Source organism: Camellia sinensis, chromosome 1 (assembly GCF_055761805.1).
Source record: "Camellia sinensis isolate YWXY chromosome 1, ASM5576180v1, whole genome shotgun sequence".
NCBI classification, from domain to species: Eukaryota; Viridiplantae; Streptophyta; class Magnoliopsida; order Ericales; family Theaceae; genus Camellia; species Camellia sinensis.
The window spans coordinates 240882472-240903774 of NC_138961.1; the positions used below are offsets into that span (position 1 = coordinate 240882472).

The 21303-nt window shown below is 31.1% G+C and overlaps 1 protein-coding gene across 8 annotated transcripts; it reads right to left on the reverse strand.

The window, feature by feature from the left end:
- Window positions 1–5894: 5894 nt before the first annotated feature.
- On the reverse strand, window positions 5895–19174 carry LOC114288404 (putative polygalacturonase At1g80170). 8 transcript variants are annotated; one of them, XM_082924492.1, is made up of 17 exons: window positions 18995–19174; window positions 15173–15455; window positions 14537–14605; window positions 14314–14406; window positions 12794–13035; window positions 12477–12604; window positions 12292–12348; window positions 11475–11582; window positions 11071–11301; window positions 8202–8348; window positions 7723–7899; window positions 7554–7574; window positions 7259–7466; window positions 6909–6990; window positions 6701–6809; window positions 6405–6518; window positions 5895–6263 (listed from the first exon to the last, which is right to left on the reverse strand). In XM_082924492.1, the coding sequence occupies exons 5-17, from the start codon at window positions 12846–12848 to the stop codon at window positions 6030–6032; spliced, it is 1671 nt and encodes a 556-aa protein (XP_082780618.1). In that variant the 5' UTR covers window positions 12849–13035; window positions 14314–14406; window positions 14537–14605; window positions 15173–15455; window positions 18995–19174; the 3' UTR covers window positions 5895–6029. The 8 variants fall into 8 exon arrangements, with proteins under 8 accessions (XP_082780618.1, XP_082780585.1, XP_082780589.1 ...); XM_082924459.1 differs by having other exon boundaries at window positions 12477–12615; window positions 18995–19166; XM_082924463.1 differs by having other exon boundaries at window positions 12477–12615; window positions 15173–15472; window positions 18995–19156.
- Between the last annotated feature and the right edge of the window lie 2129 nt (window positions 19175–21303).

Sequence of the window (21303 nt, forward strand, 5' to 3'; positions counted from 1 at the left end):
TAATCCTACAAGTGAGATGAACTTATGCAGGTGAATTTAGAAATTCTAGTAATAATTAACCAAAATGCAGCAAAATTTGATAAAATGGAAAAATGAAAAATCAAATAACCTATTAGCCATACAGAGCTCTTATTTATATTTTTTGTTTTATCAACTTGATGCTACATACATAAAATATAAGCTACTTCATTAATCTTAAGATTTTGATACAGACTCAGATAACACTTTACAATATTCTGATTGCAAAAGCATACTTATCAACAAACAAACAAACAAAAAAATGATCTGGTTGGAAGCTTTTGAGCAGTTGAGAGATTTTAATTAGTTTCTACAATGGAAAAGGGCAAGGGATGCCAACAAAAACATTAAAGGCATAATTTTCATATAATGGGTGGAAGTTTAGTTACTAAAAATCAATATATATATTATGTGAAGGATCCATCGAAACTAAATTTTCCCTTAAATCCCAAGATGATAAGGGTCTTATATAAATAATTTTTTATTTACAGTTTGTTGTTTTCAATTCCAACTGAACAAATCATTATGGATTTAGCTTCCAAGGCTTTCTTACAGAAATTCCCCCAAAAATCAATACATACAAATAAGAGAAACATTTTTTTTTTTTTTTGATAAGTACAAATAAGAGAAACATATTAAAATGAAGAATTTTAGAAACATCTAGGACAGCCACCTAAAACATGTTTTTCCCAGTGAGCTCCACCTACGATCTTATCCTCTATCAGTTCATCATGCAATTTCTATGTTCCTTTAGACTAAGATTCTTTTTAGCCTAGTTGTTTCCCTTGTAGCAAATAGATAACTCAATTACAGAAGACTACAAGCCCAACAACGAAAAAGATGGGATGAAAACAAAAAAAAAATAACAAAAAAACAAAATTTTAAGACATCTAATTAGTTTCACAGTACTATAAATTAACAGATACTGCTAATCCCATCCTGGAGATATATAATTTTCTTCCTGAGCTATTTTGATTTGTAGTTCCATTTATTCATTTCCCAACACTACTCTTATTTGATTGAAAAAGCACACTTCAATACAATCTTATTTCACCATCTAACAAAAAAAAAATACAATCTTATTCATTTAAAAGCATGAAAAATATTCTGACTGAAACATTTTTAAGGAAATAACTACTTGATCAGCAAACAGTTTTAACTTCTCAGAATAGAGCAACAAACCACACATAACCTGATAGGACAACATTAAAGAATGATTGAAAGTATCAAAAAAAAAATTAAAGCAGGAAAAAAAAAACAAAAAAACTCCTCTCAATGGCATATATAGGTTTCGAAGAACAACCACCGAGGAAATCAAAAACAAAAATCAAGAATAAAATTCTTGAAAGTAAAGGAAACAAAAGGCAAATTCAATTTGAATCATGTTATGCCACAGAATTTAACTATAACTGATACGGAATGGAGTGAGATCAATCAATTAAACAAGTAAAATAAAATTAACAGTTAATTAAATACTATTGAATTTTCAGCAAATTTACCATGGATAATAAATAAGCTAATGGCTCGCAAAACAAAAATTCAAAAAGCAAAACCACAAATTCTTATATGAACAACAAAATTGAGATCTGATACAAACAATATAACAAAACTAGAAAGCTAAAAACAAATCTCAATGATATATTTCTCTAGTTTCGATATCAATTCATACAAGAATCGACTACTTAATCCAAAAAAAAAAAAGGTTCTATTATCGGTTGAACAAACCCTAATACATCAAAGTTTCAACTACTAAACAAGCATTCATGAGTGGCGAACATATACATATATACTTGCAGTAAAGAAGCGAAGAAACGATGAGAGAGAAACAGAGAAAAGATTGGTACCGTGGAGAGAGAGAGAGAGAGAGAGAGAGTAGAGCTGAGAATGTTTAAGCAGAGAAAAGGATTTGGTTTTGGGTTATAAAAAGAGTTTAAAATTGAGTTTTGTGACGTGGTTTCCGTTTTGAAAATAATTTTTAAAATTTATAGTTTTGATCTGGTGTGTTTAGTTATGAATTTTAAAAAGGGTTTTAAAAAATTTTGATTGGAATTGTGATTTTGAGCTTTATGAGTTAGTTTTTTTGATTTTTTAGTTATTTTAATGTTTCATTTGAGAACAGGATTTTTTAGTAATTTTTAAATTTTTTTATTAAAATATGATGTAAAAAAATTAAATATGTTTGGGATGACTTTTTAATTTTTTACAAAAAAATGTGTAAAAAGTAAAAGAAAATGGAATTTTTGACTTTTTTGTATAGGTTATTGACTTTTGATTTTTTTAGTGATTTTTTAACTTTTACACTAAAAAGTGATGTTGCCAAACGAGCTAAAAAGTCTCATCTGAAATAGATTTTTTAATTTTTTAATTTTATAAAAAAAAATGAAATGATTATAGATTAAATATAACATTTTCTCTTATTTAACTAAAATAATTTATTTTATTTTATATGATTATTTTAACTCCAAAGGCATGCCAAACGAACCCTTTAAAAGATAACTAAACATGGCTTTTATACTGTGTAGAGAGAGAGAGAGAGCTGTGAATGTTTAAGCAGAGGTTGCGATACCAGATAGTTATCAAAATCGTAATCTGAATATCCTACTTACTTGCGGTACTATACCGTACTGGATTATCATAACCAATATTATAGGGTTTTATATATTCTCTCTGTAGAATCCCAAATAAATCGCACCTTCAATTAGAGTAATTACAACACAACCAATGCTCGGTTTGTTTAAGCAAAGGTTGCGCTAACAGATAATTATCAATATCGCTATCTCAATATCCTACTTACTTATGGTACTGTATCGTATTGGATTATCCTAACCAATATTATGGGATTTATATATTCTCTCGGTAGAATCCCAAATAAATCGCACCTCTAATTAGAGGAATCACAACACAACCAATGCTCCATTTGATTTAGATTTTTTTAGGCACCTGTTTTTTAGTTGATACGGATAAGTTATAAATAATTTTAAAAAAAAAGTTTGTTTTGACAAAAAGGACCACATTTTCACTAAAAAAATCTTTAGGACAATTATAAAAAAAAATAAAAATAAAAAGATTAATGCTTGGTAGCCCAAAAAAGAAAGAGCTTGAATGGCCCGAATGAGTGTTCACCGGACGTTCACTCGGACGATTGACCGGACACCCACCTGGATGGTCGGGTGAAAACTTGTCTTCTGCAGTTGTTGCCTTTGTCTACCGCGGCTGTCAACCTTCTCACCGAACGACCGGCTGGACGTTTGCTCAGACGACCGGTAAGATGAATTTCGAACCATTTGAGCCAACCTCATTTTCAGGCTACCAAGCATTGCTCAAATAAAAAATAATCCTTTGAGACTTATAATAAAATAAATATTAAATTTTTTATTTTGTCAATTTAAATTACAATCTTTTGATTTGCTTTCAATATACAAAAAAAAGAGTATTTTTGTTATTAAATTCAATGTAAGTGTACATAAAATATCTAAAATATTTGTTTCATTGAGTTTAATAACTAAAATATACATATATATATATATATATATATATTGTTAATTTTACTTATAGACAAATAATTTAAATTGAAAATAAATCAAAAATTTGGAGTCAAATTTTTTTAAACATTTATTGCGTAAACTTTTAGAATAATGATAAGATTTAAACATCTATGTTGGCATTAACTTTTAGATTAAGTTGAGACTAGTTGGACATTTTTCAATTTTAAATCTGAGCTTCAAAGAATTTGATATTTTCAAAAATGTATTTGTTATCTATTTTCTTGAATACAAACGTGTTGAATGGACTTAATTTTTGAGATTTAGATAAAACAAAAATATAACGAATAATTTTTAAGAGTTTTATCCCATAACAATCCCGTGACTTTGTTCCTAATAGTCATAACATTATTAAAAAGGGCAAATTACATATACACCCCTCGAGGTTTGGCTAAATTACAGATGCCCCCCTGAGGTTTGAGAAATTACGAATTCCCCCCTGAATGCTATATTTGCATAAGAAATTAGGGGGTAATTTGTTATGAAATATAAACCTCAGGGGGCAAATTGTTATGAAAATACAAACCTCAGGGGGCGGGATGTAATTTCTGAAACCTCAGGGGGGTATCTGTAATTTAGCCAAATCTCGAGGGGTGTATATGTAATTTGCCCTATTAAAAATGAAGAGGATCCTCTATTTTAGATTTTGGATTGGAGTGTTATTTGGGTTATGGGCTGTTATAATGATTTAAATCGTTCAGACATTTTGTATATTTTAAAAACAATTAAATTAATTTGATAATTGTAACTTGTTTAATTTTTTATTAAAAATAAAAAATAATTGTATTTTTAAAAATAAGCCATACATTTTTTTTAGTGACAAACGTAATAAATTGAACAAATAACAATTATTAGATCGACCTAATTTTTTTGAATGAAATACGCAAAGTATTTAACAAAATAAACGATTCAAATTATCAAAATGAAATCTGTAATGAACCTTATAGGTCCAAACAAATGGACGAAATTGTGAATTTTTTTCATTCAACAAGGTTGTTTGGAAAGTTGCCTTTTTGCCCGCTCTTTTTTTTTTTTTGGGTTAAAAAACTTATAAAAAAACACTAACAACATTTAAAATTTTAAAAATCATTAAAAAATAAGTTATACATTTCACGTTTTTTATACAATTTTAAAAAAATTATTCCCAAATAAATTAATCTTTTACACCTCATAAAAAATATCAAAAAATTAAAAAGTCAAATTTCAAACCACACCCTAATATAGCATTAATATTTGTCTAATTTGTCTTGCTATTCTACACTTTTATTTATTTATTTATTATGATTTTTTTTTTTTTTTTTGGTTGGTTCAAAATTCTACACTTCTTAGCTTTGGTGCGAAAAGTATAAGAATGCCCGTGTGAAAGAGATATACTCTAGCTAGTGGGGGTGTTCGTGATTTGATTGCGATTGGAAAACTTTCAATCTATCATTTGTTTGTTGGATTAACAGATTAGAAAAAATCAATCCACATCTGTCTACTGGATCAACGGATACAGATTGAGCAGATTGGTAATGCGAATCGGTTTGACAGTTTAAACTTTCATAAATTTTGAACATAATACAATAACTTGTCAACATTTTTTGGATAACAATCCAACTCAATATAACCAAAAGATTATCAAGTAAATTATTAAATACCAATAATAAATATATGAGAAAATCATGCATTATCAAAACTATTTCATTACTTTTTTTTTAATTCAAAAACTATTTAATTTGATTTTTTTTAAAAATGACAAAATTAAACCTTATATTTTCCACACAAAAATACCAAATATTAACACTTGTCATTTGATAAAAAGATTCCAAATTAAAAACAAATTGAAAACACAATAGAATATCTAAACTCTTTTTCAATTGAAAATACAAAGAGAATGTAAACAAATTGAAAATATAAAATCTTCCAAATTATTAGAGGTGCTTATAGTTTGGTGGCTCGGTTGTAGTCAAAAAAATCTCAAATCCGTCATTCGTCCAAAATTAAGTGGATTAAAAAAAATCAATCCACAACCGGTACCGTCCGCTTGTCATCACATATCCATCTAAAATGCGACGAATCGATTCGAGTTCGATTTAGTTGATTTGAAGGTATCAAAATATTCGCTGAGCACCCTTAATAGCTAGTAAGTCCCATTGCACTAATTTTATATTATTTTTTTTTAAATGCCCCATATGTGGAATTATTTGGAGTGTGACAACTTTTTAAAAACAAGAATAGTTTCAGAAAGTGATCAAAATAAAATGCGTAAACTAAATTTATTGTAATTAAAACTCACCCCATATTAAATGTGAATCTATATATCATATGACTAACAAAACATTAAAAAGCACATTTGTTCTGAAAAGCAAACTTTAAATACCTTTATTACGAATAAAACCTTGAGTTGGTACGAAAATCAGCAAAATAAATTTAACTATATATTGACTATAGTAGATATGGTACTCATTTTGAATTAGTACAAATTTATCAATCAGTCAAGCAAGGGACACTGGGCAAAACTGGACCATTTTTCCTTCCAGCAACATTTTGACATAACGACGTCGTTTCTTTACACAGTTGAGTCGATTGAAGGTAGATGTCATTCATATATATATCTTTGCATGGAACTGTTTCACTGCATGCAAAGTGTATCGCTGTATCTTCCTCCGACGTCCCGTAAATATAACTGTATCTGATATTGCTAATTTGCACGGCTGATTTCTGTGAAAGTTGATTAAATTAATCACAATGTTAAGTTAGATTAATGTATTGTGAAAAGATCAAAAAATTACTATTTTTGAGTACAAAACTAAAAAACCCAAGCAAAAAAAGAGTCATAGTCATAGAGTAAGAAATGCTCACTTGATTTTTGCAATGCGTGTGGTCACAATAGTATTGATCGATGATGATGGGATGAGCTGAACCAATGGATCTTATATGCTCAAACACAATGTTCCTAGCAAATCCGCTCCCTCCCTAAGCATGCCAAAGGGACAATATAATTAACAACAAAATTAACGAGAAAAATAGTTATTTATCAGAATAATATAACAATGACATTATTGATATTAATAGGCATTGAGTTTTTTTTTTTTTTTTGTATTAAAGTGATAAGCTTACAAATTTGCCTTATATATTATATTCTTGATACAAATTACCTGCCATGTCTTGATTCTTGCTCCATTTGAAGTTCCTCTGAATTCCACATTGCTTACATAGACATTCTCTACTGTCTCATATTGCCCTCTTATACCCAAACTTCCAATACTTTTACCAAAGAAGAATTAAAAAATAAATGAAATCAATTTCAAAACAATAATAACAATAACAAAAGAGAGGGAACTGTAAAAAGGTTTTCCCTGTTACCTTATGCCATGACCTGGACCACATGTGATCATGCTAATGTTGAGATATGATGAACCATCTCCGATGGAAATACAATCATCACCTGCATTAATATTTTTGAGTTAAATTTTGATAAACAACCAAATTAAAATATACATATGTAAAGTGCCATGCATCGACTTTCAGTTCCAAATCTTCATGTTCACTTGGATCATAGCAAAATGCTTCCAATGGTAGAATTATGTAGGAATCTAAAACCAGAAGATCTTACACAATATACAAAGCATGCTGTATCCATTCACAAATTTTATTTTTTTTTGTCACACAATATAAAATTAAGAGAGATAGTATTATTATGTTTGATAATATACCAGTCCCAATGTGAGTTTGGCTTATGAAGACGTGTGTGGAATGTTGAATGTGAATGCCATCAGTATTTGGGCTATCGCCGGGGGCAGTGATAGTGAGATTATAAACATATACCCATGTCGACCTTTCCAACGCCATGTGCATTTGAGGGCTATCTATGAAGGTTAGGTCACTTATGTGCACATTGTTAGAATGTGCTATTACGAACCCCTGTAAAAACATGAAATATTATGTAGTACTTACAATGTAAACATAGGGACAAAATAATTTAAAAACAAAGAATCTAGTGTCGCTCACCGTTGGTTTTGACCCATGGTACTGAAAAGAAGAAAAGAAACTTATATTAGTAAAGCCCAAAAAAAAAGGATTTAATATTTATTTTGTACAAAAAATTTAAATTAAAATGGTGTGACAGTGATAATTATTTTAAAAATAATTAAATGAAGTGAGAGAGGAGGCTTCTTGCCTCTCTATTATGATTGACATCGGAGGAACCCCACCATTTGGTACCCTGGGCATTAATAGTACCAGAGCCATAAATGTAGAGACCATTGATCTCAATAAAGCCTATCCATTGACGGCAGTTACTTCCGTCGCACTTCCATTTTGAAGGATGACTTGGTGCTGTTAGGTTTCCATCTATCTATAATAAACCATATCAATTTAACAATTCAATAACAATATATTAAAAAATAAATAAATAAGAGAAAAATGAAAATATTGAAATCTATGATAGGGTAACTTATTTCTAGTTAAAAGAAAGATTGTACCGTGTTATTGGGCCAGTATAAGCCCACAATATCAAAGTAAATATTTCAAATTATTTGTACTAATGATTCTAGTTGTACAAAAATTTTAATAAAATATTTGAGACCAAAAAAATAATTTGACCTATAATGATGACATATGATATGAGAAAATTTATGAATCTAAAATTGTAATTACCACGACGTTAACGGCTTCGGAATTGCAAGGGCCACTAAAGATTACAGGTTGTAGCAAGAACTCATAGCCATCAGGAACGTGCATGGTTGGACTAAAACCTGAAACTTCCCTTGCCGAGCACGTAGCCTTCCATGCATCCTCAAAAGACTGCGCACACAACTAAGCTTATAAGCATCTTTTTTCTTTTTTTTATAATTATTATTAATAATATGATAACAATGTTATCGACTTAAAAAATTAATCTAAAAAAAAAGTCTAGTGTAATTTAGATTAAGTGTAGATCTCATTGTACAAAAGTTGAATCAAAACACTTCTATTTTCGAGATAAATTTCTTAACATATTTTTTGAGTCATTATCTTTTCTGATAATACCTTAGGAATCCAACTTGTTTTTCCTTACAATCATCAATTCTTCTATAATCTATATATATATATATATACATATATTTGATATGAATTTCATCTAACCAATTAGGTAAAAAGTTTTACGTGATGGTGTAAATTTTATATAATACTATAAATATATATAAACATAAGTTTAATTGATAATAATTTGAAGTGGTCCATGATATTTGGAAAACAATATAACAATACAAACAAATAAGCTTTTACATAAAATAAAATGACATAATGTAATGGTGCAATGCATATGCATTCATCTGTACTATACTTTTCTGTGATTTTTTTTTTCTTTACTGAGAGAAGAAAAAAAAAATTGTGAAACTAAACTGAAGAGAAGTGATATGCCAAAACAAATCCATAAAAAAAGAAGTTTTCAAACAACAATAATAATGTTATTAAAAAAATTTAAAAACCGAAAGTATTTTTGACCTGGGTATCATCAGTAAATCCATCTCCAACCGCTCCAAAATCTAACACGTTAAAAGTTTGATTGTGACACTCTACTGATATTCCAAAAACAAGGAAGAAAACAATACAGAAAAGTAGCACACAATTCTTCTTCATGGTTGGAGAGAGAGAGAGAGAGAGAGAGAGTAATGATGAGTGAGAATGAAATTATCAGAGAATCCAAATACATATATAGTTCAAGAAGGAATGGGACAAGATTGGCTTGATATATGAGAATCACAATCCAAAGTGAATTGCGTCTCCTACTTAAACTGGAATTAGTCTTTTATTATTATCCACTAGTATGTGATTCGTACAATGTATGAAATTTATTTTTAAAATGAAAATTTAATTTTAAGTCTTAATACTTTATGTGTAACAAATATTAACAATCTAATGGTTGATACAAAAATTTATCACTGTATGTGATCCTATGTAAAATACGCTCATAAAAATAATTTCTTTTAAAGTTATAAAAAAAGGGGGATATATTCTCAACCTGAAATCAAATATCATCATTTTCGATGAATCATGATTGTTTAAAATAATACTCACACTATTTATCATTTGACATTTATTAATTTATCTTCTAAAAATTTAACAAAAAAAGTATTGAGTTCCATTATTTTAATCAATCAATATCAAATTAGACGCTACACGTGTAGGTAAATCACTTATAGAAATATGATGTCTCACATAAAATCATAATAAAGTTAACTTTAATTAATATAATGATATTTTATATTATGATATGTGTTACAAAAGAATAATTTTAATTTTAATTTTAATTTAAAATAAAATTTTGATTTTAATTATTAATTTTAATAATCTTAACTTTATCGTTTTATAAAAGTATTACTTGAATACTTATATATAATAAATTTAGTTAAATTACTTGTTTATTTTGATAATTTTAGTTCTATGGTGCTATAAAAGTGTAATATTATGTAATGATTTTATATGATATATATTAAATTATAAGATAATAAAATAAGCACTCATTTTGATATTAAAAATAATAGTTAAATTAGAAGAAAAAAATTAGTAATATAAAACTAAAAGTGATTCTAATTATTTATTTATTTTTATATTTATTTGGCAAATAAAAATAAGTGGAAATAGAATTACACAAAATTTATTTAAAAGATTAAATATAAATATGCTGTGATTGGATTAAGAAGAAAATACATAAATTAATTATGTACAATATTGATTTTTTCTTTAATTTCTTTTGGCATTATTTATACATATTGTAAATATGTATATAAAATTTAAATAAAATATAAATATTTTGTAATAAATAATTACATGTTAAATAATAAATTAAATATAAATTAATATTAAGACATTATTAAGATAGGAAAAAATAAAAAATATAAAAGAAAGTTAATTTGATATGTGAGACGCATATAATTAAGCACATTCTGTCTTTTTTTTTTTATTTGTATACTGAGATATTTTTTTTCCAATATCATAATAATTAAATTAAAATATCAACTATATAAAAAAATTTGACAGCGACAAACCTAAATACATGATGAAAAATAAGCATTTCTCAAATAGAATCTACATAAAATTGGTTATTATAATTAAAATTAAATTTGTATAGAATTTTAGATGTAAATGAAAAATGCATGATGTAATTTTTTTTTAAAAAAGTAAGCCTTTAAAATGTGCTGCATAAGAAAAGAAAAATACTACTAATATATATATATATATATCTACACTAACAATTGACCTGTGCAATATACGTGCAATTTTTTTAAAAAAAAAAATATTTGATGTACAATGTATGTTATAGAAGAATAATTTTAATTTAAAATTAAAATTACTGTAAGAAAAAAGTAATTATTCAGTTCATGCACTTAAACAAGGTTAAAAAATTTACAGATGAGTCAACTTAAATCATGAGGCCAAATGTACATTACAGTGGCGACATTCAAAAAAGTTTTACTAATTCACCTCCCATCTTATGATACCATGGATTTTGAAAAAAGAAAGGCAAGGACATTTCATATACCTTGAAATAATTGGGTCTGGTTCTTTGGCAAATGAAACAGCAAGAACCAAATGGAGCAAATCCTGGTTGATATTCACAAGAACCAATCGTGTAGGGCCGGCAGCAGGCTCTGCACCAATTGGCAGGGCTGAACGCCTGTGGTCCACCACCAATTCTATAGACAGACAAATCACTGAAACTTGTGATATTGGAATGTGGGGAAAGATCATTTGCAAGGCCATAAAAATATTCCTGGAATAAAAAATATCGGCATGATTTAGCTTTATAACAAGGAAACACAAAAGGATTTGTTGAAAAAGGCAGGAAATTTGTAAATAATCATTCAAGATTTTCTCCATACTAACACAAATAACTAAATGATTGACAAAATTCCTATATATATAACCAAAAAGGCTGATGTTTACCCTTATTCTGTAGCTCCTGGCCTTTTGACGGACTTTTGCATTCCTCGATACAACATCAACATTTGGCTTGCTTTTCAATACATCTTTCAGCATGCTGCAAAGTTTCTCCTGTGCAGGGTTTGGGTGAGCTTAAAAACATGAACCACCCCAGGGTGAAAATTGAATCTGAAATAGTTTCTTAAGTTACTAGCAACCAGTGCACATGCAAAACTAACGAACAAAATTGAACTTAATAACATTCAGTAGCAATGCAGTGAGATACAGCCACAATCGTAATATTTAAAATCAGTTAAAAAAAAGGAAATTCCCAGAAGCACGATCAGAGTGTGGATATAATTAGTTTATCTGGAGAAACATGGTTTTCGATTGTTAAAATCGTAAATTTCAGCTGAAAAGTATATCAATATATCTCATTCTTTGACATGTCATGTTGTTTGAATATCATAATATATTAAGCCCAATGTTGCAGTTAAGTAAAACTTACTGGCAGCTTAAAAAAATACAAAAATTAAAAATTGAAGTATTCCAAGCGCAGCTCCAAAAAAAGTGAGCATTTGCAGCTTATTGAACTTAGAAAACAAATAAACTAAAAGCCTGACAAGTTATACCAAACAGTAGGCATTGCCAAAATGCAGCAGCCCACAACAAACATTTTCAGAACTTAAAGCAAAAAAAGCTGCTTCTAAGTAGTTTTACTGAAGTGGCACACAAACAACTATCCTAACAAAATCAAAGCAAATGCAACTCATAATAGGATTAGCTGCAATTAGATCGCAGCAATACACACATGACAAAGTTTTCATATGGAAAGCATTACCTGACCCAAAACCAGAACAACATTAGCATTGAATGCATCAATTGCATGAAGAAGTAACTGCAGCAACATACAAAAAGATACTATACTAATTAAACAACATATCCCATATAATCGATACTAATAGAGCACCCCTGCATTTTAATATAACTAGCAGGACTAACAATGGAAACTTGAAACTCAGTTACCTCATAACCAACACCCTCTATCCATCCCATGGTATTTATTACCATGCCTGCAGCTCGAGATTCTGCATTTCCGGCAAACTGTCTCTCCAGAGTCTGAGCAAGCTCCTTCACAAGCACCTTGTACAAATCTGCATTGACACTGAAGCAACAGTTCTAAGAACATTCATGATAACTGGATACAGAAAAGCTAACTAAAATCAAACAAGAAGTGACGAATGGAAATACAGGCTTCTGTATTCACGTGTAACCAATCTAATAAGTAAAATGAAAGGTGAAGAACTAATGGTCAAAATTGATGAAGAAAAAAAAATCATTACCTAGGAGTTGTGTGTCCATAGAAGTAAACAAGAGGCACTTCCAGAGGGATTCCATCCACCGGATCAATTGGCATTTCAATTGGGGTAGCAGCAATACATCCAGGAATGGTTATAGTTCCTTGGCCAATATCCATATCCACAAAAGTACATTTCCAACCTTGTTTGGCTGCCCAACTAAGAAGCATCCTTGACAAGGTACTCTTTCCAGAATCTGTAGGTCCCACAACAATTACCCTGGGACCCTGAACCAAGGAAAAAAAAAGAGAGACCTGATAAATAAATCAAATCACACGAGGGATAATCTGAATTGTATTAAATTATAAATGCACATTTAGGAAACTGTCTCCTCAATCCCCCAAATACCTGGGAACATGGCACAAATACACCTTAATTTTCCCACCAAAATCTTTTTCTCTTCAGCCCAAACCTTTAGTAATCAAACCCAAAAAACAATCCTTGGCTATTCTTTCACTTAAACAAACCCTACCAGCCAAATAAACTGGAATTACATCTACAGGTGCTGCAACGCTTATGTTACACGAAAGAACACTTCAACAGACATAGCACTGGTTTTGAATACTTCAGTCTCATCTAATATGCATCAAAATGCAGTTTAGTTTACAAATCAATGGGATAGGTATCTTTTGTATTCATTTATACACCAATATTTCCTTGTTGGAAAAATTTTAGCCAAGCACACATCATAAGCAGTTTCTTTCTCCCAATCTTATTAAAAAATGAATACTACTAAAGTAATTATGTATCTATCCACATGTATGTAAAAATTTATTATTACACCTCAAGTGCCACTTATAATCATGCAGTCTAGATCCCAATCTTTATTAAAGTAAAACTCATTGATGTAGTAGCTGTGTAGATTGATCAAAGCTTGGAACATAAAACAAAAAAAAAACAACGTCCAAATGGTACACATTAATGTGTGTTTTAGCTCTCATGGTGTGTTTTGGCTCACTCAAAGTGAGTACCATTCCTTTTTTTAGTTTCAATCACTTGGTGACTGATTTATACTTTCATTACCCAGTTCAATTAGATCTGAGATAGGAATTTCAATGTTCTAAAGCATGCCTTCTTTTCATTGTCTTCAAAATGTTTGATAGAATTTCTCTATCACAGAAGTTTTGTTTAGTAGTTTAGCAAAACATGAGGGAAAAGAATATTTTACCATAAACATTTACAGGAAAATATTTTACAATTGCAAATGTTTTACGCCAAAACATATGGGGCATTATGAAATCTTTAGGCTGGAAGTGTTTGGATCAAAACAACAAAGAAGGGTAGATATCATTGTCAACATCTTTCTTGGAAGTGTTGGATATCTCTTGTTTATGCTGGAATTTTTTCCTCAATTTCAAAAGTGATTGCTCCCATGTTCAGTCAAAACTGCACTGTACCATGATAAATAATAATTAAACAGGCATATAATTCCATGTACCATTTCTTTCTTTGTTTCCTATTTTTATCTTTTCTTTGGCATATCAAATGTACAAATAAAGTAATACCTGTGAAGAATCAGAGTCATTAGGTGATGCTTTAGCACGATTTCTACGTCCTTCCAGTACAGCATGCACATTTACATAGCTAATCATTGGTGTCTGTAATCAATAATGCAAAGCTTTGTCATCATTAAAAAAAAAGAAAAAACTTTTTGAAATATTACTGTTAACAAATATGCCAGCATGATACTAGATTATGATGCAAAACTGATTTAGAGAACAAGCATACTTCATCTGCTGTATAATCAGTTTCAGTAGTGCCATCCATTTAAACCGTGGCTCCATACCAAGTATAAACCTGATACATGAGATTGAATATCGATCAAGACGAGGTTAGAGAACACACTAACTTACAATATAAACAATAATTTATTCCAATCACTTCACCAGAGTTCCTTTAGCAGGTGTCAGAAAATTTCTACTAAATGATATGCTTCCAAGCAATTGGGTCAAATGCACTTTGATTATTGGCCAATAAAATCCTACCTAATGGAGAGATAGTTGGAGAGGTGACAAAACCCCGAAAACCAATAAACCGGAAAAAAGATGGCTTATTTTGTGAAAGAATTTTTGGGCCTATAAAAGTGGAATTTGTGCTTGTGGAAATTATCGAGTAATCAGAGATGAAAAGTATCTTCTTCTTCATTAATGATTACAATATACAACTAGTTTTAAGGACTTCCCTGAAGTTTTGTCTTATGGCAAAAAAAATCCATTAGGGATCAAAATACAGAGTGAGAGTTGATTCACTGTCATTTTGATTAATGATAGTTAGTTATAACTATTTGTCTACCTATATATACCAGTGTGTGTGTGTGTTTGAAAATATCAAAAAAGATTATAATCATATGTTTGTGATGCTTACTGCGAATTTGAGCCTGGGAGGGAAGGTGAGCCAGATTTAGGGAGCAATTTCAGTGCTAAAGATCTCGGCTGTGCCAGTAAGGAGCCGAAGGCGGAGAGCGTGTCAGGACCAACTTCAATTCTCAGCTCGCATTCTTTGTCTAGCTTCACCTGCCTTATTGCCGATGGTCCTCCTGCCCCTGCCGGTGGACCTACAGCTGAACCTCCGAATGCCATGATCGATCTCTTTCTGGTGTATCTCTCCTGCTCTTTGCTCCCCCGTCTTTGAATATTTTCAAAACATACTGCCAAATTAGAGCAGCTGCAAGGGTCATTATAGCTCATGCTTACACTTGGGAGTGTTAATTTCTACAGTTCTCTCAAAATATTTTGCTCAAAACTTACTACTGATAAGAGAAAAGGATTAAAAAAAATGGGGGGCCCATTTTACAAACATTTAAGTTGCCTCATGAAACATTTTTGCCAGCCAGCTCCACCTATTGTCCTATCCTCAATTGATTCAATCATGTATTTTCTCTGTGCCTAAGCAGGATGGGAGTGGGTACGTACGGGTATGTCGATAGGGTAAAACTTCAAAAGTTAAGATATGGGTCTAGTCCGGTACATCCTATATGACATATAATAATTAAAAAAATTAAATGCAAAAATTAATTAGTTGCACTCATGCTTTATAGCTTTTGTGTCTTGACAAACATTCGTTTTTAGCCTACTAGTCCCTGTACCAGATAGATAACTCGGCAAAAGGCAACAAACCACCAACTAAAAGGATGGAATGAAAAAAACAAAAGAAACGAAATCTAAGACATCTAATCTGGTATTTGTTGCATAATGTAATAAATTAACAGATACCGTTGATCTTAGAGGTGTGAACTAGTTACTTTTCTTCATGTATTATTTTGATTTGTAATTTCCATATTCATTGATTACCCCAAGAATACTGTAATTTGACAGAAGCAATTGTGAAAGAGCATACCTAGATAAAATCCTATACATGTATTATAGGTAGGAATAATATCTAGAATCAAGCTTAACCAATATGAATTAAGGTTACAGCTCTTACACCCCCTTGGTCACAAAATATTTTTAAGTTATTAGAGCTTAGCAACAAAACACACATAACCCACAGGACAACATTTAGAAAAACTATGATGGGAAAAAAATCATCAGAGGGGGATTTATTCCAACTATAACCCAAAGTTGTCAATCTCGTAAAGGACAAGGTACCAGTTTTTCTACTAGTATGGTACGTATCGGTACAAATATATTTTCAGGTACCATTTCGGATTTATTGTTATAAATATTTTATATTATATTTATTAAAAAAATTATCCAATATCAAATAATTTTAGCATGAAAACATGAAACACAAATTTATTTATATTTAAAAGGACTTGTGAAATAGTCATCCACTGTTTCACTTTCACTGCTATAAATTTTGACAAAGATAAGTTTTTTACAACTTCTATATATTTTTGTTTATAGCATAAACACCCAACCAAGATAAAAAGAAAACATGAAGAAAATAAATATTTACAACAAGGTACAGAGAGAGAGAGAGAGACACACACACACACACACACACACACACACACACACAAACACAAACACAAACACAAACACAAATACTCTGTTTCTGGCATTTTATCAACAGAGCTGGCCCTGAGTTTTTTGGGGCCCAAGGCGAACATTAAAATGGGGGTCTTCTACATAAAACTACCAAAAAAAAAAAAAAAAAACTGTGAGGCAAAATGAAATTACTTAATTTTATTTAAATTGAATTAGTTTTTCTATTTTTTCCTTTCACATACAAAACAACCATGATTATAAAATTAATCTAAATTGAAGAGAAATTCAACTGAGATAGATTATCTAAAACTCAATAGACATTCTGCAATTCAAAGAACACCAACAAATTGAGAAACAATTGAAGAAAATATTTGATTCAAGCAAAACATAAGCATCACAAAATTTAATCAACAAAAAAAAATAAGATTAAAAAAATAGGCATTGAAGTTAGATTTATGGCACAAATTAAAATTAAAAGCAATGCAATCAATACTTTTTTAAAAAAAAAAAAGAAAAAAACAAAAAGAGAGATTAAATTGAAAAGCAAAGTTCTCAAATCAAATAAGAGCAATGAATTTAAAAGAGCACCGCATTGATTAGCTTGTGGCCTAGAATTTCGACTGGCCGTTTGTTTGGTCTCGGCACAGTTTGCTTCCAATGCTTACAGATGGGAAGGAATAGAAAGCACTAGGTTTAATTGATAGAGTTTTATTATTTACATACTTTACCCAATATATTTTTGTAATTCAATTTGGAACCCCGCATTTTTTTGGGGGTCTTTTGTCTGGACTGTGTTGTGAAGTTAAGAAACTAGGGCCGGGCCTTAATTTAGAGCTACTAATATTACATCGATTAAAAGTATTTTGGGGCCCTTAGATTTGGTTAAATTTGGGGGCCCAAGGCGGCAGCCTTGCTCGCCTTGGGCCAGGGCTGGGCCTGTTTATCGAGCACCTACCATGCACACACAGCAAGAATGCATCAATTCTCCATACAAAGAGAAACTAAAGAAATCCAAGAAAAGAAAGTCAAAAAGTCAAAGATATAACGAGGGAAAACATGCAGAGATCATGAAATCAAGTTCAGAATTTTCTATAAAGAAGGTCCATAGCCAAAGGTCCCAAAACAAAGATAAAGAGGATCAAAGATAAAGCAGTGAACGACGTTTGTATTGCCTTCAATTTGAGACACTGAAGCAATCTGTCGTTAGGTTGGAGTCTAGGGTAAGTGGAAAACATTTTATCTAAGATGTGTTTTGGGCAAATTATAAATAGAATGCTTTAATCACGGTACCGGCAGGTATCGTGGTATTATGTTTCTAGGCCGAAATTTCCCGGTATTGGCAAAACTGGCCGAAACCATGCAAAAACTTAGCTGAGATGGAATTGAAGCCTGTGTGTACCATTTTTTGTCTGGTACGGTAAGATCCGGCCGGTACGGTACCGGATTAACGACTCGACCACAACCATGGTATGTAGTCAAGTACATCATGCAAGACCAATCAATGGTATGTGCTCAAAGACCCATATTTGCAAGAAAGGGAAATTAACAGTTAAATAAAGGGCATTCAATTTCCAACAAAGTTACCCTGGATAATAAGGCCCTATTTAGTATCCTTCCTGTTTTCTCTTTCCATGTTTTCGTTTTTGTTTTTCATGATTTTAAAAACAGAAGTAATGAAAAGGATCTGTAGTTTCATTTAGTGCAAATAAAGTTTTCAAAATTTCAGAAAATAATTTACAAATAGTGTGTTTCCCCAAAAAAAAAAAAAAAAAAAAAAAAAACACTGGAAACGCATGCCAAACAAAATAATTTTCATGTTTCAGTTTTCACTCTGTTTTTGAGTATAGAAAACAGAAAAAGAAAACGAGACCAAACACGCCCTAAAGAAAAATTCACATATTGTTAACGTGAAGGGGTCAGATACAAACTATATAACAAAACTACACCCCTCAATCGGAAATTTCATATAGCTTTCAGCGACAGACCATGATTTTCCACCATAAATCATACGTCAAAACAACCCCAATTCATCAAATTCATAAATATATATATACTGCTAATTCAAGTTTGTTTTTTTATTCAATTAAAAAAACCCTAATTCATCAAATTCGTAAATGTATATACTGCTAATTCAAGTTTGTTATTTTATTCAATTAAACAAACCCAAATTCATCAAAGCTTTAACTACTAGAAAAGCATACATGAATCGCAAATGTATAGATATATACATATACAGGATGTAACTAGTAAAGCGAACCTCGCAGCAAAGGAGTGAAGCGAGACGGAGAGCAGACTGGAAAAACCTCACCGACCGGTTTATCAGAATCAATATGCTTCTAAATCAAACCGTTCAGCGAACCGGCATAAATTTTTAATTTTCCAAGTCTCAGGGCCATTGATCGGACGGTCCAAATGACGTCGAATCTTGACTCACGCCACATAGAAAAACGAGAAACAAATAATTTAAAGGATGAATTACAGAAATAATTCCTGTATTTTATTTCGTGTGTCATTTTAGTCCTTGACATTTTTAATTGTGCAATTTAACCCCTTAATTTAACGAAATGTGTCAATTTTGTCCAATAATTGACGCTCGTTTGAAATTTTGGACAAAAAGTCAGCACCTGCCTCTCACGTGCTCCCTCTATCAATTATTGAGGGGTACACTCGTCTTTTCACCTCAAACCCTAGTTACCTCCATCATTCCTATACTTGCATCTTCCCCAAATCAGCAAGTCTATTCTCTCTGTCCCTACATAATCGAAACACTTCTAAGGTTTTGAGTTACCAAAAACTTGTTTGATTGTAAATTTGTTGAAATTGGCGTGGATAGAGAAGAAAACGATTGACGAGGTCAAAAGTCGAACATGGCGATTGTGAGGATTGGTGATGAAATACCAAATTATGGTAAGCAAAAAGTACTTTTTACCTTTTTTTTAGTTTTGTATTTTGCTTTATTTTATCTGTCTGCAAGTTGAAGTATTTGGTGGGTCAAAGAATTATTCAAACTGGTATGGCTAGTGTTGAACCATGAAAAATGTGGTTCGATAGATCAAAAGTCAATGGCTTAACTGGAATTGGTGTAGTAATTAAGTCACCACAAGGAGTAGAAACCACGCATGGTTTCAGAGTGGATGAAATTACTTGTTCCAATAATCAAGCTGAATATGAAGTCTTAATAATGGGATTGGAAATACTTATTGGATTACAAGCTCATGCAGTTGACATATTTGGAAATTCTCAATTGGTAGTTAACCAGGTGAAAGGGATTTTCAAATGTCAAAGCATAAGCATGTTGCCATACTATGTTGTTACATTGCATCTGCTTTCTCAATTTCAGATAGCAAATGTAACTCATGTCCCAAGATTCTTGAATAATAAAGCTAATGATGTGGCTCAGAAAGTTTCGAATTTCAAGAGAAAGGATAACACTCGAAGGGATATAAGCCAAATAACATATCAGAAAGTAATACCACCCTTGAATTAAAAAAAATGTGGTCTTGGAAGTCAATCATAATGACTTACAAGAACAAGATTGGAGGCATCCAATAATGCAGTATCTGGCTGGCCCATCTTCGAAAGTCAGCAGAAAAATTAAATTGCAGTCTATGCAATATATAATGTATGGTAATGCTCTCTACAAAAGGAGAGGGGAGATGGGTTATTGTTGAAATGTTTAGGCCCAAATGAAGTATTGACAGCTATGGCTGAGGTTCATGAAGGCATCTGTGGTGCTCATCAGCCTGGTGTAAAGAAGAGATTGCTGCTTCGAAGACATTCCTACTATTAGCTAACTATCCTTAAAGACTGCATAGAATATGCAAGAGGTTGCTAGGCATGCCAAAAGCATGGCACAATAAGGCACGTGCCCATAACTGACCTGCATGCAGTTGTGAAGCCTTGGCCATTTAGAGGATGGGCTATGGATATGATAGGGAAAATACACCTACCATCTTCGAAGCATCCTTGTTTCATCTTAGTGGCCACAGATTACTTCACCAAATGGGTTGAGGCTAAGCCATATAAGGCTGTAGACCAGACTGAAGTCATTGGATTCATTAAAGATTTGATCCATAGATTTGGTATCCCACAGACTATAAATGTTGATAATGGGACTGTATTTGATGGGAAAATGGTGAAGTCTTTTGTAGTAGAGTTTGGGATTAGTCTTGTTAATTCTACACCTTATTATGCACAATTCAATGGTCAAGCTGAATCATCCAATAAGTCTTTAAAAAAAGGAATTCAAAAAGTTTTGGAAGATAATCCTAAGGATTGACATAACTTGTTGTTGGATGTATTCTAGGCTTATAGAACTTCTCTAATATCAAGTACAAGAATCACTCCATATGCCTTAGTGTATGGGCATGATGCAGTGCTACCTGTGAAAATTAATGTTAAGTCTTTGAGGGTGAGATGCCAGGATCAGTTAGATCTTGAGCAATACCATCAAAGTATGTGCTTGGAGTTAGAAAGTATAGACGAAGTTAGAATTCTGGCATTAAATAGCATTCTTTTTCAAAAGAAGAAAGCAACCCAAAACTATAATAAGAAAGTCAAACACAT

Bases quoted from the DNA above. Each gene is read 5' to 3' on its own strand.
- LOC114288404 (XM_082924459.1), bottom strand. From the start codon at position 14,575: ATGGATGGCACTACTGAAACTGATTATACAGCAGATGAA. The intron at 14,407-14,536 runs GTATGCTTGTTC...TATTGATTACAG, and splicing joins CTGATTATACAGCAGATGAA to ACACCAATGATTAGCTATGT. The intron at 11,302-11,474 runs GTAAACATCAGC...TTTTTATTCCAG, and splicing joins CCAGGAGCTACAGAATAAGG to GAATATTTTTATGGCCTTGC.